Genomic DNA, 16,640 nt, shown 5'->3' with positions numbered 1-16,640 from the left:
AGCTATTCTTTATTATTTAAACCTAAAATATATCTTTAATCGGCTATTCTTTATTATTTAAACCTAAAAGATATATTTAATCAGCTATTCTGTATTATTTAAACCTAAAATATATCTTTAATCAGCTATTCTATATTGTTTAAACCTAAAATATATCTTTAATCAGCTATTCTATATTATCTAAACCTAAAATATATCTTTAATCGGCTATTCTATATTATTTAAACCTAAAATATATCTTTAATCAGCTATTCTTTATTATTTAAACCTAAAATATATCTTTAATCAGCTATTCTATATTATTTAAACCTAAATATATCTTTAATCAGCTATTCTTTATTATTTAAACCTAAAATATATCTTTAATCAGCTATTCTATATTATTTAAACCTAAAAGATGTCTTTAATCAGCTATTCTATATTATTTAAACCTAAAAGATGTCTTTAATCAGCTATTCTATATTATTTAAACCTAAAAGATGTCTTTAATCAGCTATTCTATATTATTTGCAAGCGGAGAAGATCATTCCGTCGAACTCAATAATATGACTGTTTACTTGTTCTTGATAATTCTATATAAATATAATTGATTGTTTTCTTGTTCTTAATAATTCTATGTAAATAGAATTGCGTAAAGGCAACTGTAAAATGTATGATTTTAAATCATCCAGGAATACAGACCAAATAATAGCTATCAATTGGTTGTATGTTATCAAGATTTAGAAGCACCAACAAATAATAAATTGTCTATGTCTGGAACAGATGTTAACACACAAAATAAAAATAATAATTACACTGAATACAACACTCAATTATGACAAATTGGTGGTTTGCAGCTTTAAATATCCATTAGAATTGTCATCTAAAACTAAAGAAAATTATCGTTGTGAATTAAAATATTGTATGTACGATAATGGGCATAGCAGCTGTACCTTAACGACACCCTTTAAACAGTTAATATTTAACTGTTTCCAAGGTAGAAAAAAAAAGCATGTACTGAGTCTATTCTTCAAGCTCACACACATTTACTTACTGTAGGGAATTATTTTTGTAGACAGAATACGCGATAAAATGAGATAATTCGTAATTCATTTATAAATAATACATTTAATGATCATCAAATTCGTAATGCATGAAACGTAGTTACATCCATACAGCTGCTTTTCCTCAATCCCACAACTTAGATAAAGAACGTGAAGCGTGACTACAGCCCTATGGCTAATGATCATCAAATTCGTAATGCATGAAACGTAGTTACATCCATACAGCTGCTTTTCCTCAATCCCACAACTTAGATAAGAGCGTGAAGCATGACTACAGCCCTATGGCTAATGATCATCAAATTCGTAATGCATGAAACGTAGTTACATCCATACAGCTGCTTTTCCTCAATCCCACAACTTAGATAAGAGCATGAAGCATGACTACAGCCCTATGGCTGTTTTTTCGTCCATCCAACTTCAGCTTAAGAAGGTTTAACAAGAATCATTCAAAGTAAACTAAATTTACATTACTGTACGCAGTGACCACGAGGTCGGCTCTTCTGATCTTGGAATGTGTTATCTGTAGTACAGTTAACAACATGTTTGTATGAATACCTTGAAATGAATGGAATAAAACTTCTACTTTTATATACCTTAAAACATGATTACAATGAACTTCATAAACTGAATAGAAACATCGGATATAATCGAGTTAATATTAACACATCATCTGTATCTTATTCAATATCCCATTGTATGTGTGTTCATGTTGCTAAGCTTCAACTATACGGTACTATATAGTGTGGACGTATTCTTATTGATTCGTGACCCTTTGACTACAGAACTTCTCCGAGATTCTCAGCTTCTTGTTTTCAGTTATCTTGAGGGTATTGAAATATCCTCATTAGATTTCCTGGTGCTCCTGACAAGATAAAACTTCAGAAACTTACTTCAATGACACGACCTTTTAGATACAATTATTATCTTAAAAAAACAAGTCTTAGAATACCTGTTTGTTGTTCACTTAAGCTTTAAATGTAAAACTGCACGCGAACATAATTGGGCCTAAAATCTTATCTTTTAGAGATGACCAGAAATATATACAATATCAATCAATTTCACCTTGAAAACAACTAAGAGTGCCTTACTGCTGACTGAAAATAAGCAACACTATCCTTTATGGTTAATATTAAGCCAACTGGCTCAACATATGATCCCAAAACTATATTTTATCCACTACTAAGCCAAAAGTGTATATTGAATTCAAACCAAAATACACTTAACAAGTAAACTGCTCTTTAAATCTTTCCGTGCCGCCTTTTTTTCCGCTTGGCTGAGAAAACTTTTCTAAGGACTACTATACAAACCACCAGGAACTCAATCTGTAATGAGAGACTTGACACAAAATTACGTCCCTCCATCTTTTCTTTCCTCACAAACACACACAGACAGGAAGGTGAATTCGTTTGATGACAAGCAAGAAAGATTCACTAAGGACACATCAACTAGCAAGAAAAGCCGAGGAGAGTACACTTATTAGAAGGAACGCGACTCGGGAAGGCTTAATGCAGCTCTGGACGACTCAGGAACATCAAAAATCATTTTTTTAGCATCCGCTTCAAACAAAGCCTGAATTAAACTTCTAAACATAAATCATTTCCAAGTGAAAGTATTGTTGAATGATGATAATAATGTTTAAATCTCTTGATGGAATTTGTTACGAACCTTTAACATATATCGTGATAAGCTGTTATTGGTCATTTCTGGAATCTACATCGGGGAATTTGATAGGTCTGTTGGCAAATGAGTTTGCTGTCATCCTATTTTTTTTTCTGGCTTTATTTCTTATGAAAATAAAATAAGCGTTTATTTCGAAGTGTTAAAGGTATCAAGAGTTATGCCTAGCTTCATCACGATGTCTTCTTTGGGTCGGAAAGTTTTCTTTTAAATCATGTAAGGGCTTCACTTCGCGATGAAGGACTTTGCTCCAAGTTTTCTTGGAGCGTGGTTTACGAGTCTGTTTCCGTAACTCTCTGCGGTGCGAGTTCACCAGCTTTCATGGAGAATATGGAAGAATTCTTTCTTAGAAGTGTCGCATTTTTGGGTCTACCTTGTTTAATTATCTTGCTATAAGAATATCATTCATCAGAAAGAGCAGTGACACATCGCTTCCATCATAAGTTTTTCCGAGGTGGCATTGTAAACCGAATGGTCGGCAATTTGCCGGGAACCAAAGATACAAATGATAAACATGTTTCTCGTGGCGCCACGACTTATAAATGCGAAGATGCGTTAACATATTTGGTCTTGGTCAAATGCTATTAATACTCAGATTACTGATGATCAGCCAGAACGCTATAGTATACTTTCAGGTTACTGGTGATCAGCCAGAACGTTACATTATACTTTTAGGTTACTGGTGATCAGCCAAAACGCTACAGTATACTTTTAGGTTACTGGTGATCAGCCAAAACGCTACAGCATAGTTTCAGGTTACTGGTGATCAGCCAGAACGTTACATTATACTTTTAGGTTACTGGTGATCAGCTAAAACGCTACAGTATAGTTTCAGGTTACTGGTGATCAGCCAGAACGCTACAGTATAGTTTCAGGTTACTGGTGATCAGCCAAAACGCTACAGTATAGTTTCAGGTTACCGGTGATCAGCCAAAACGCTACATAATCACGTTTCAGTCTTTATGAACATCAAAGTAAAATAATTTCATTTTGAGTTTACTTACTGATTATAAGTACTGTTTTATTACAAGTTACTGTAAGGTTTACTTACTGATTATAAGTACTGTTTTATTACAAGTTACTGTAAGGTTTACTTACTGATTATAAGTACTGTTTTATTACAAGTTACTGTAAGGTTTACTTACTGATTATAAGTACTGTTTTATTACAAGTTACTGTAAGGTTTACTTACTGATTATAAATACTGTTTTATTACAAGTTACTGTAAGGTTTACTTACTGATTATAAATACTGTTTTATTACAAGTTACTGTAAGGTTTACTTACTGATTATAAATACTGTTTTATTACAAGTTACTGTAAGGTTTACTTACTGATTATAAGTACTGCTGAAATCGTTCTCGAGTACACAAGCTTTACCGTTAAAACTGTAAAAGGTGTAACTTGTATTAAAACAATATTAAAGTAAAACCCTCGTTTCAAAGAAATTAACGTCATCGCTTCATATTTCCACTCTTGCAGAAACAACTTCAGTGATAATAAATAATTTTTCATGAATTTTCCCACATTTTATCTCTTTAAATTACTTTAGCTGGAATAATTTCATTTATTATAATCAACATTTCAAAATTGATGCAGATGTTCTGTAGTAATATCAACTAAAATAGTGTAATATTAAAGTTAATTTACTTAATCTACTTAACTGAGTAAACTGAAGTGACCACATATATAAAATTTATCTCCGATACAAAGTGCAAAAATACTGTTATGCTACATTTTAAAATTCACTATACCAACGTAATACTAATTTGTATGCGTATCATTTGCGTATTAACTATTTTCTGCATGCTTCTACTAATTGCGTTTTAACAGAACATAAGAAGTTCGCTGACAAGTGTTAACTTATTAACGGCTTCGACTGTGCACGTTATAAACACTGAAAGAGAAACATAGATTAAAACGACAGTATTGTATTGAAAATTAATCCCTGAAGAGTTTGGGCAAACTGAACACTCTTCAATGAAATGCCCCCCAGTGGCACAGCGGTATGTCTTCGGACTTACAATGCTCGAAACCGGGTTTCGATACCCGTGGTGGGCAGAGCACAGGTAGTCCAGGGTGTAGCTTTGTGTTTAATTAGAAACAAATAAACAAATTCAGTTAAATACGGCTGAGTTCCGTTCATGGGTAAACTGAGCATTTCAGTTAAATACGGTCGAGTTCCGTTCATGGGTAAACTGAACACTTCAGATAAATACGGTTGAGTTCCACTCATGGGTTAAATTGAATATTTCAGTTAAATACGGTCGAGTTCCGTTCATGGGTTAAATTGAACATTTCAGATAAATACGGTTGAGTTCCGTTCATGGGTAAACTGAACACTTCAGTTAAATACGGTTGAGTTCTGTTCATAGGTAAACTGAACATTTCAGCTAAATACGGTCGAGTTCCGTTCATCGGTAAACTGAACACTTCAGTTAAATACGGTTGAGTTCCGTTCATTAGATCTTTACTGGTTTGAAATCACATTTTCTTTGGTGAAGGAAAAATATACAAGGATAAATGTTGTTCATACCATATATTTTAATTATGCTTTCGTTTAATAAAATATAAACTACACATTTTATATTCATAGAATTTAGAACAGTCATCGGAACTGGGAATCTTTGTGTTCGGCCCCTTGGGGGGAGAGAGGGGATCAGCTGCCATCTTATCCCATTTTCGTATTATTGTTTGGACAAACTGTATGTCAATGTCGTCCTAAAACTATTGATTCTTCAGTATTTCTCACTGCTATTCATTCTATTGGTTCAGTTAATAATAATTTTTAGAACTAATATTGACCTCCAAGTAAAGAATATCACACGTGCTTTCCATTGAGTGGGTGGAAGTTGATATTGTTTGGAAAGTCAGTATATGTTATTATTGTGGGTAACAATAGCAGTGCCTATTGATAGCAAACAAAACAATGGATTAGACAAAAATCATTTCTAGAGTTTAACGTTTTCACGTTTATAAACAAACACCAACGTCTCTCTCTTTTAATCGTGGAATAGTTTCAAGTCAACATTTGAGTCATTAAGTGAATCAAACGACTCAAATATAAGCTGTTTCCTGCAACAGAATTTAACACTTATAGCTACTACCATATACTTCATTAGAATAAAAACTCATGATGCTGAGAAATATTTTTGAACCTTGTTAAAGTGACATTAACAGTGAAAACTTACCATAATCTTCTAGTCAATGCATTGCACATTTTACAAATAAATCTTTGCGTGTAAATTTTGAAAACAGTTTTTAATGTGCGTTTTACATACGTAGCATTAATTAACGAAACTTTACAGTCTACAAAGAATGCCAAATTCTAAGTTTCGCAAAAGGTGTTTTGACTAAATATGGTAAACATATGTTGTAACCAACATACGGCCAAAAAGAAAAGAAAGATACTCACGCAGATAAATAGATAGGCATATAGACAGACCAGACAAATAATATGTTTGCTCGTCACCGTACCATATTGTTCATACTTAACTTTGTATTTCCTATAGCAAATATGTAACAACACGTAACTTCATAGTAATGGTGTGATTAATGAAAACGTGAATAAGCTACCTGGGTGTAAGCTCAACGTATCATAGCTACGTACTCTACGTTTATTTTACAGCAGTTTAATTTCAAGAATTTAATTAATCATGTCATCATTCCATGAATATAAGACACGTCTTCGCTGCCTTTGTGTTTACTATGTAAAAAAACAACAACAAATAAGTTAGTAGTTTAGATATAACAGAGAACGATATATACAGCTAGATATAAATCGAACAGAAAACGATTGCCTACAAAGCTTATGCAGATATACTGTTGGATAAACAGACAGACACATTTATATCGAAAGTTAGATAAAAAACACAAAGATTGAAAAAATCAACTACGTTAACAAGTGCACGCACGTTAAATAATTCCTTTTTGTATGACGGAAATGATTACACCAGGTTACTCTACCAGAGAAAGCTTCTACTCGCATGTCTACGTGGTTCAAGAAAATACGGGAAAATCGATATACGGGTGTGACAGCTTCAACGTGTAAACCACACTTGACAGGTATTGTACTCTCTCTCTCTCTCTCTCCTACTGACCACCAAATTCGGTGGCTCAACCGGACAGGACTTGTACTCGCTTTCTTACTGACCATCAAATCAGGAGGCTCAACTAAACAGGTCTTGTACTCTCTTTCTTATCGACCATAAAATTAGGTGGTTCAAACGGACAGGACTTGTACTCCCTCTCTTGTCAACCACCAACTCAGCATCCGGATAGGACTTGTACTCCCTCTCTTATCGACCACCAAATCAGGTAGTTCATCCGGACAGGATTTGTACTCTCCCTCTTATCGATCGCTAAATCAGCATCCGGATAGGACTTGTACTCTCTCTCTCTCTCTTATCGATCATAAATCTAAGAGGTTCAACTGGACAGGACTTGTACTCCGTCTCTTATCGACCACCAAATCAGGTAGTTCAACCGGACAGGACTTGTACTCTCTCTCTTATCAACCACCAAATCAGGTGGTTCAACCGGACAGGACTTGTACTCTCTCTCTCTTATCGATAAAAAAACTAAAAGGTTCAACTGGACAGGACTTGTACTCCGTCTCTTATCGACCACCAAATCAAGTAGTTCAACCGGACAGGACTTGTACTCTCTCTCTTATCAACCACCAAATCAGGTGGTTCAACCCGAAAGAGAAAAGAGGAACTTTAAGTAAACCACAAACCATTCACAGTCTATATTAACTTAAACTTATTATAAACAAAAATATAAAACTTCTTGGTTGTATTATAATAACTATATGCTGGACTTACAAAAATATAAACAATAGGTAAATTATGAATTACCTTTAGAAACCTCTGACACATTCCTGTACTATAGGCTAACTTTATCAACATTTTGTCTTTATTAACATCTGATACATTCCTGTACTATAGGCTAGCTTTATCCACATTTTGTCTTTAGAAACATCTGACACATTCCTGTACTATAGGCTAACTTTATCAACATTTTGTCTTTATTAACATCTGATACATTCCTGTACTATAGGCTAACTTGATCCACATTTTGTCTTGAGAAACATCTGACACATTCCTGTACTATAGGCTAACTTGATCCACATTCTGTCTTAAAAAACCTCTGAAACATTCCTGTACTATAGGCTAACTTGATCCACATTTTGTTGTGAGAAACATCTGACACATTCCTGTACCATAGGCTAACTTTATCCACATTTTGTCTTTAGAAATATCTGACACATTCTTACTTTATAGACTAACTTCACCAACAAATTCGTTTTAGAAAATTTTAACGCGTTTTAGTTCCATGGAAAACTTGACTCATAAATTGTTTTTAGAACATTCCTGCTCTATATACTAGTTTATCCCCAAAGAAAACATTTACACGTGTTCTGTTTAAGCTTAAGCAATGGACTGTGGCGCATGTCATTATTGTAGTAGATTTAGTAGTGTTACCTGCTTGTGTCTAACAGTGATCCTTTTTTAACACAAGACACAACTACTACTACTGAGCTGACTTTGATAAACGTACATGCTTCTATCTAGTGATGGCCCATTTTTATTTTTTTTAAGAAAAGATACACACTTTCTTTATTGTGCTTGGTTTAGTACAGATACTCGCTTATATCTAATAATGTCCCAATTTTTTATTTTAACATAGGAAAAATATGCTTGCTTATATCTAATAATGTCCCAATTTTTTATTTTAACAGAAGAAACAGATACTCGCTTATATCTAATAATGTCCCAATTTTTTATTTTAACATAGGAAAAATATACTTGCTTATATCTAATCATGTCCCTCATTTTTTATTTTAACATAGGAAAAATATGCTTGCTTATATCTAATCATGTCCCTTATTTTTTATTTTAACAGAAGAAACAGATACTCGCTTATATCTAATAATGTCCCAATTTTTTATTTTAACATAGGAAAAATATACTTGCTTATATCTAATCATGTCCCTCATTTTTTATTTTAACATAGGAAAAATATACTTGCTTATATCTAATCATGTCCCTTATTTTTTATTTTAACAGAAGAAACAGATACTCGCTTATATCTAATAATGTCCCACTTTTTTATTTTAACATAGGAAAAATATGCTTGCTTATATCTAATCATGTCCCTTATTTTTTATTTTAACAGAAGAAACAGATACTCGCTTATATCTAATCGTGTCCCCCTTTTTATTTTAACAGAAGAAACGCTTCTTACTACTATTCTAAAAATGGCAAATAAATGTATCATTCCTTACCTCATCTTTCTCCACAAAGCCAACAAATGATGACCTCTCAACCTCCACTGGTTGTCCAGCTTTGTCGTACAACGCTACCACGAAATGGAAGAAGTTGCTTTTTCGTAAGTTGGACGGAGGTTGTTTTTCGAAGTGAGCCCGTCCTAGGCCAACACTGAAACAGAAAGTCATTTGATTAAAGCATGGTTTAAAAAAATGTAATTATATTGACACGAAAGTAAATAGTTTATTAATCAATTTAATGCACTGAGAACAACAATAGACTGCTTGATAGTAATGTAATATGTGTTGTTTTTTAAGCACAAAGCAACACACTGGGCTACCTACGCTCTGCCCACCTAGGAGAATAGAGCCCCGAATTTTAGCGCTGTAAGTCCGTCAAATTACAGCTGACTTACCGGGGAGGACAATTGCCCGATAATGAAATCGCTATATTTAGTTAAAGTATTAGAAAATACTAGATATAGAACAAATAAAAAGAGTGTGTATGAAATACAATTCAACCATTGAAAAAAAAAGAGCGTTAGAAACATTATAACACGATGAATGGGCAAATAAGAGATTTAAACAATAAAAACTGATAGGGTTAAATCAGGTTTAGGGACACGAGTACTTGTCACCAGTAAAAACACAGAGTCGTTTTATAAGTTGTCATCTTTTAAGGTAACAGGCACACATATGTTTAATATACTGTTTAATGTTCAATTTATCAATATACTGCACTGAGAACAACGATAAACTACTTAATAGTAATGCAATATGTGTTTGTTTAAACACAAAGCTACACACTGGTCCACTTGTAATCGTCAACCAGACTTTTTTTTTTTTCATCGCTGTGTAAAACTGGAAGTTTATCAGTTTTCATGTTGTTAAAAAACCAAAATTCCGTGAAGAAAAGTTATCATACATGCTCACAGACAAGAGTACAAATATATTTTATTATTATATTTTCCTGTCAAGGATATTTAATAAATGAATATTTTTAACCACAATTAATGCATTTCTCAGAGATTAGGCAAGAGTTAAACTTATGCCTCATGTTCATACAGAGAGCAAATAATTAATACTGCCTAAACAACTTAAACAGCTACCTAACTTTTAACATGTGAACGACAGATTTTCGCTTGTGACAGATATACAGAGGTCAATCTTTGTTATCCTGTTTGGAAAGATGATAGGTACAAGTTAACAGTATTTAATCTGCTGTTTGTCCTGATAACAACTTTACTTGTCTCTTTACTGGTTAGGCTAACGATCACTATATAGATCACCTCTTAATTTGTTGTTTGCAATAATGACGTGAGTCAGCCTTTGATAAGTGCTGTTTACGCTAATGACCACTATACGCCACTGATTGATTTGCACTCTGCACTAATGGTACAAGTCAGCCATTGATATGTCGTTTGATCTATGATAACTCTAAGCGATTGATACAAGAAATAAGAGAACGTATCTCCTTCTCATATCTATACTTCTTTAGGAACCTTTAATTGTAACGTAAAAGCAAATATTTTTACTATTTTTTTCATACATGTCTACTGTCATTTTAATAATATACTTCAAAAGGCTATTTTACTGCGATATATTCAAAAACCATATCAACAGTCTTTGAGTTCAAAATATATATTTTAGACTCCAAATAAAATTATTTTTATAGTCTTTATAAGACAATGAATATATAAAAATAATGATATCGAAATTGTTTATACATGATGAATGGTTTGTAACTAGTAACGTTACTAAATTAAAGGTTGTAACAGTTATCGTCACTCAGGCCAGTCTGTTGAATATTAGCAATGTAACTAAATTAGAGGCTGCAGCAAACAATAATTATAGCTATTATGACCCGAAGGAGTCACTCAGGCCAGTCTGTTGAATATTAGTAACGTTACTAAATTAAAGGTTGTAACAGCTATCGTTCTCCGAAGGAGTCACTCAGGCCAGTCTGTTGAGCAGTAGTAACGTTACTAAAATAAAGGTTGTAACAGCTATCGTAACTCGAAGGAGTCACTCAAGCCAGTCTGTTGAGTATTAGTAACGTTACTAAATTAAAGGTTGTAACAGCTATCGTGACCCGAAGGAGTCACTCAGGCCAGTCTGTTGAGTATTAGTAACGTTACTAAATTAAAGGTTGTAACAGCTATCGTGACCCGAAGGAGTCACTAGGCCAGTCTGTTGAGTATTAGTAACGTTACTAATTAAAGGTTGTAACAGCTATCGTTCTCCGAAGGAGTCACTCAGGCCAGTCTGTTGAGCAGTAGTAACGTTACTAAATTAAAGGTTGTAACAGCTATCGTGCCCCGAAGGAGTCACTCAGGCCAGTCTGTTGAATACTAGTAATGTAACTAAATTAGAGACCGTAGTAAACAATAATTATATAGTTATCGTGACCCGAAAGAGTCACTCGGGCCAGTCTGTTGAACATTAGTGATGTTATTAAATTAGGAGTTGTAGCAAACAGTTATTATAGCTATATCTATCGTAACCCAAAAGGGTCACTAGACAATTCAGTTGAATTCAAGCTATCCTGAAACATTCACTAACCTGAGTCTTTTCTTGTTCAAATTATCCTGATCCATAACCAACTTAACTATTCATACAAATCTGCTTACAACATTTTAAAATACATATGACCGTGTTAGCTCTTTTTTTTTTGTTATCTCTGGTTCGTAACCAAAGTCTAAAACTCTACAACTTTTGCAAAAATTCAAAATATTTTGAACACTGTTGGTTTTTAGTTAATCTTGTTGTCAAAGTCATGAAATGGGTTTTAACGTACATAAATATTACAGGTATCCAAGGAGACTAAAACTCGCTAAAAATTAAAACAATTTAGCTATTTTACAAACATATTGTCATTCGCTACTGTAACACATTTGTTCATAAGTCGTAAAACTAAATTTATTGTTAAGTTTGTGTACTGTACAGAAGAAGGAAAGTGAGTAGAAAATGTAACCACTTTGTGCACTGTACAGAAGAACAAAAGTGGATAGAAAATGTAACCATTTTTTGTACTGAACAGAAGAAGGAAAGTGAGTAGAAAATGTAACCACTTTGTGCACTGTACAGAAGAACAAAAGTGTATAGAAAATGTAACCATTTTTTGTACTGAACAGAAGAAGAAAGTGAGTAGAAAATGTAACCACTTTGTGCACTGTACAGAAGAACAAAAGTGGACAGAAAATGTAACCATTTTTTGTACTGAACAGAAGAAGGAAAGTGAGTAGAAAATGTAACCACTTTGTGTACTGTACAGAAGAACAAAAGTGGATAGAAAATGTAACCATTTTTTGTATTGTACAAAAGAAGGAAAGTGAGTAGGAAATGTAACCACTTTGTGTACTGTACAGAAGAACAAAAGTGTATAGAAAATTTAACCATTTTTTGTACTGAACAGAAGAAGGAAAGTGAGTAGAAAATGTAACCACTTTGTGCACTGTACAGAAGAACAAAGTGGACAGAAAATGTAACCATTTTCTGTACTGAGCAGAAGAAGGAAAGTGAGTAGAAGATGTAACCACTTTGTGCACTGTACAGAAGAACAAAGTGGACAGAAAATGTAACCATTTTTCTGTACTGAACAGAAGAAGGAAAGTGAGTAGGAAATGTAACCACTTTGTGCACTGTACAGAAGAACAAAGTGGACAGAAAATGTAACTATTTTTTGTACTGAACAGAAGAAGGAAAGTGAGTAGGAAATGTAACCACTTTGTGCACTGTACAGAAGAACAAAGTGGACAGAAAATGTAACTATTTTTTGTACTGAGCAGAAGAAGGAAGTGAGTAGAAAATTGTAACTCGTGTTTAGCTAGTGTCAGTCATAGAACGGAAATTCATAACATGAATATTTTATTTTAATATACATATAAGTCAGTCAAGGAAACAAAAGCTTATAAATAGCAATAATGCATTTTAAATATTATCACCCAGAGAAAGGAAAGTACCATAAAACACACTTGTATTTGGCATAACACTCAAAAATGTAATTATCATTATTCGAAATATATCATTTAGTTGTAAATGCATTTATAGCACAAAATGCACATTTTTGGCACGGTTATTATGCCAACTAGCTAAGCCTAACTTGCTGTGAAAACTCTAGAGCTATACTGAAATCAACAAAGCCAGTGTTCGAGTCATTCAGAGAATTTTCTGTAATTACATAAACACAAAGGTTGTCCATTTACTTAACGACGCCATGTATGTGTAAATTGAACACGAGTCACAATAGTTATTGTTCTCTTTTGAATATATTTACGGTCTTGACCCCTGACACGTTTAACGGATCGATCAAGTTCAATATAGAAGACACTTGTTTGTCACAACAACATAAAATATTTTACATGCTTTATACTCTAGAAAGTAAATACTGACTACGCGCGATCATTAGCGATTAAAGTTTATGTATAGGCATTAGCGAACAAACATATTTTACTTTAAGACACCTAACTAGTCATTTCGCCAACTTAAATTTAGATAAGAAGAAAAATTAAGATTGAGCTGTCGAACTTAGGTTTAAATTATTCCAGTTAAGTGATACTAAAGACCTTAATGCTCACCAGATTTTAAACACCTTAAGAGCTCACTTTCATGTTTCGTCCTTCACCCTCGTCAGAACAGGGCGATGACTACCGAGAGACTTACTACTAATCCTCACCTTAAGCTTTCCGATATTAAACCGGTTAGATAAAGGAGAATAGGAAAATTAAGAGTTAAGTTCCCAGCGCGAGACTTAGCGACCATTAACAGCACTCACCTGCCCGTGGTCTGGTCGATCATGGTAGGCTGCATCCAACCGCTTCGCACCGTTCCCAACTGGCCTGTACACAAGGGCTCTTCCTTCAGCGTGGCCATGGGGCCTCGAGGCTGCAGCCCGCCCTCCTGCAGCCCGAACATGGGCCACGTGGGTCGCACGGTTTTCGCCAAGATGTCTTCCGAATGCACCTTGTACCCGTAGGCAGGCCCTTAGCCCAGCGATTTTGAAAAAGGTTTCTATTGTTTAAATTACAAGTGCAAGCAAATATCTTCGAAAGCTTGTCACTAGCTTCTCTCCTGGTATTGTTTGTTTAGATTGAGATGACTTGGATTCCCAGCCTTCCGGTACTCGGTGTAATGTGAACTCCCCCTCCGGGACCGATGATCGGGGACCCAGGGCAGTTACTTGCCGCTAGAAAGCGTAGATTCTACACGTGCTCTTCCGTCAACTGTCAGAGTGTAGCTTAATACTGGCTCAAGCCTCTGGATGCGGCGGCTTTAAATCGACTCCCGACGGCTTGTGCTGATTTCCCCTTGCGATAATACTAGAAACACTCATACCATTTTTCAAAGAATGCTGGTTTCTGTTGAAGAATCGGCTTACTTCGCGAGTTTCTGTGTTGTTCGCCACGCGGACCGTGCCCTCTACGAGCGCCAGTGTGATGCCGTGATTCACATAGGGCTGTAAATGGTGATTTGAAGCGGAGAAACCTACCAGGGTCTTGTTTTGTGCTCAGTCAGTAGGTCGAGTAAGAGGCACCTCCCCAAGGATAACGCCTCCTGGGAGAGAATGGTAGAAGCGCCAACAGGTGACAGACATGTGGCACGCCTCCTATCGAGGAAGTTAACCAATGAAAAGTGAGAATTTATCCAACGAGCCAATGTGATAAGCAGAAAGGTTCAAGCGTTGGCAGACGCTTCATATTTTGGTTATCATGATATTAGCATAAATTATATTCATCCACTAAGTATTGTATGGACGTAGCGCCGCCAAGAACTCCAGAATCCCAGCGTTCTTTCCTAGTGCTGCACTCTAGCTTCCAAAGAAGGAAATGTTGAAAGTAAATTATGCAAATCCGATTTTAACTCTTTAATCGAGTTTCTGTTTTAAATTTAATATAAAATTAAATATCAAATATTATATTTTTTAAGTAAAAGTTTTCGATAGTAGTTATTAATAATAACTTCTGATTAGAGTAAGGTATCTACCTACTTAGAGGAAAATTAAAATTCAACCTGGTAATGGGTATATCTAATTAAATATACTTTTTTTAACTTGTTATCTCGAAAGACTAGAATACAGTGTTTCGTCAGTTGAGTAACCCAACTTTTCACGACATTTTCGGCAGTAATCCCAATAATATCTCAAGAGGTTTGCCCACTTTAGGAAATTTATGTTACCCTTAAATACATATATATCGAATAAACAATCAAAAACAGTCACCATAACAAAAGTATAATACTAGAAGATACACTTGAAAGTTAATAATAGTTAGGCCTATTAAACATTTCAATGAAAGTAGCGACAATGAAATAATAGAATAAAGCTTATTGTAATGGACAGGCTATTAATTTGTCTCAAACATTACGTATACAAACGAATTGTTAACAATGCAATATCAAATATACATATTACGATAAACAGCATATATAACTAACTATCTATCTACTTCTTCATCAAACTATTTAACTGGCATTGATTTTCCAATTTGTGATAATTTCTGAGCTATTTTACAAAACTCGTTGCATTTGACCAATTCTCTGATTAGAGTTTTATACCTTTTCAATAATTAGTTTTTAAATCTTTATAAAATATACAATTTAAATCTCATTGTTTAGTAATACAAAATTATTTCAAATATTGTCGGAAAATGGTCACTGCTGCAGTTTTTATACATATTTGAAAAGCTAATCACATTGAGTTATATTTTTATAAACTTTATTTTTTCTCTTTTGAATAAGCTATCTGTTCTGAAATGTTTGGTTTCATTTGCACCAAATAAGATAGATGAAATAGATAAAATTCAAAAACAGTAAAGTTATAGCTGACGAAAAGTATCAATATAAATAATTAATATGATACACGTCAGTGGTTTATAAAACTAAAACATTGCCAAGTTGGGAACTGTTGTGCTAGTTTTTCAGATATAAATAATTAATATGATACACGTCAGTGGTTTATAAAACTAAAACACTGCCAAGTTGGGCACTGTTGCACTAGTTTTTCAGATATAAATAAGTAATATGATACACGTCAGTGGTTTATAAAACTAAAACATTGCCAAGTTGGGCACTGTTGCACTAGTTTTTCAGATATAAATAAGTAATATGATACACGTCAGTGGTTTATAAAACTAAAACATTGCCAAGTTGGGAACTGTTGCACTAGTTTTTCAGATATAAATAATTAATATGATACACGTCAGTGGTTTATAAAACTAAAACATTGCCATGTTGGGCACTGTTGCACTAGTTTTTCAGATATAAATAATTAATATGATACACGTCAGTGGTTTATAAAACTAAAACATTGCCAAGTTGGTCACTCTTGCACTAGTTTTTCAGATATAAATAATTAATATGCTACACGTCAGTGGTTTATAAAACTAAAACATTGCCAAGTTGGGCACTGTTGCACTAGTTTTTCAGATATAAATAAGTAATATGATACACGTCAGTGGTTTATAAAACTAAAACACTGCCAAGTTGAGCACTGTTGTACTAGTTTTTCAGATATAAATAATTAATATGATACACGTTAGTGGTTTATAAAATTAAAACACTGCTAAGTTGGGCACTGTTGCACTAGTTTTTCAGATATAAATAATTAATATGATACACGTCAGTGGTTTATAAAATTGAAACACTGCCAAGTTT

General features: G+C 33.9%; 1 protein-coding gene across 2 annotated transcripts in view; it reads right to left on the bottom strand.

The window, feature by feature from the left end:
* LOC106467957 (transcription factor collier-like) overlaps nucleotides 1-14,470 on the bottom strand; it is a 148,532-nt gene extending 134,062 nt beyond the window's left edge. For both annotated transcript variants that reach the window (XM_022396198.1, XM_022396199.1), the window contains exons 1-2: nucleotides 13,765-14,470; nucleotides 9,009-9,162 (exon numbers count right to left, since the gene is read on the bottom strand). In XM_022396198.1, the coding sequence (XP_022251906.1) occupies nucleotides 9,009-9,162; nucleotides 13,765-13,904 (294 nt within the window). In that variant the 5' untranslated portion in view covers nucleotides 13,905-14,470. The remainder of the gene's footprint in view (nucleotides 1-9,008; nucleotides 9,163-13,764) is intronic.
* Between the last annotated feature and the right edge of the window lie 2,170 nt (nucleotides 14,471-16,640).

This window comes from Limulus polyphemus, unplaced genomic scaffold, assembly GCF_000517525.1.
Source record: "Limulus polyphemus unplaced genomic scaffold, Limulus_polyphemus-2.1.2 Scaffold2810, whole genome shotgun sequence".
Lineage (NCBI taxonomy): Eukaryota > Metazoa > Arthropoda > Merostomata > Xiphosura > Limulidae > Limulus > Limulus polyphemus.
The sequence above is the reverse complement of the archived record's forward strand: the minus strand, read 5'-3'. Positions and strand labels throughout refer to the sequence as shown.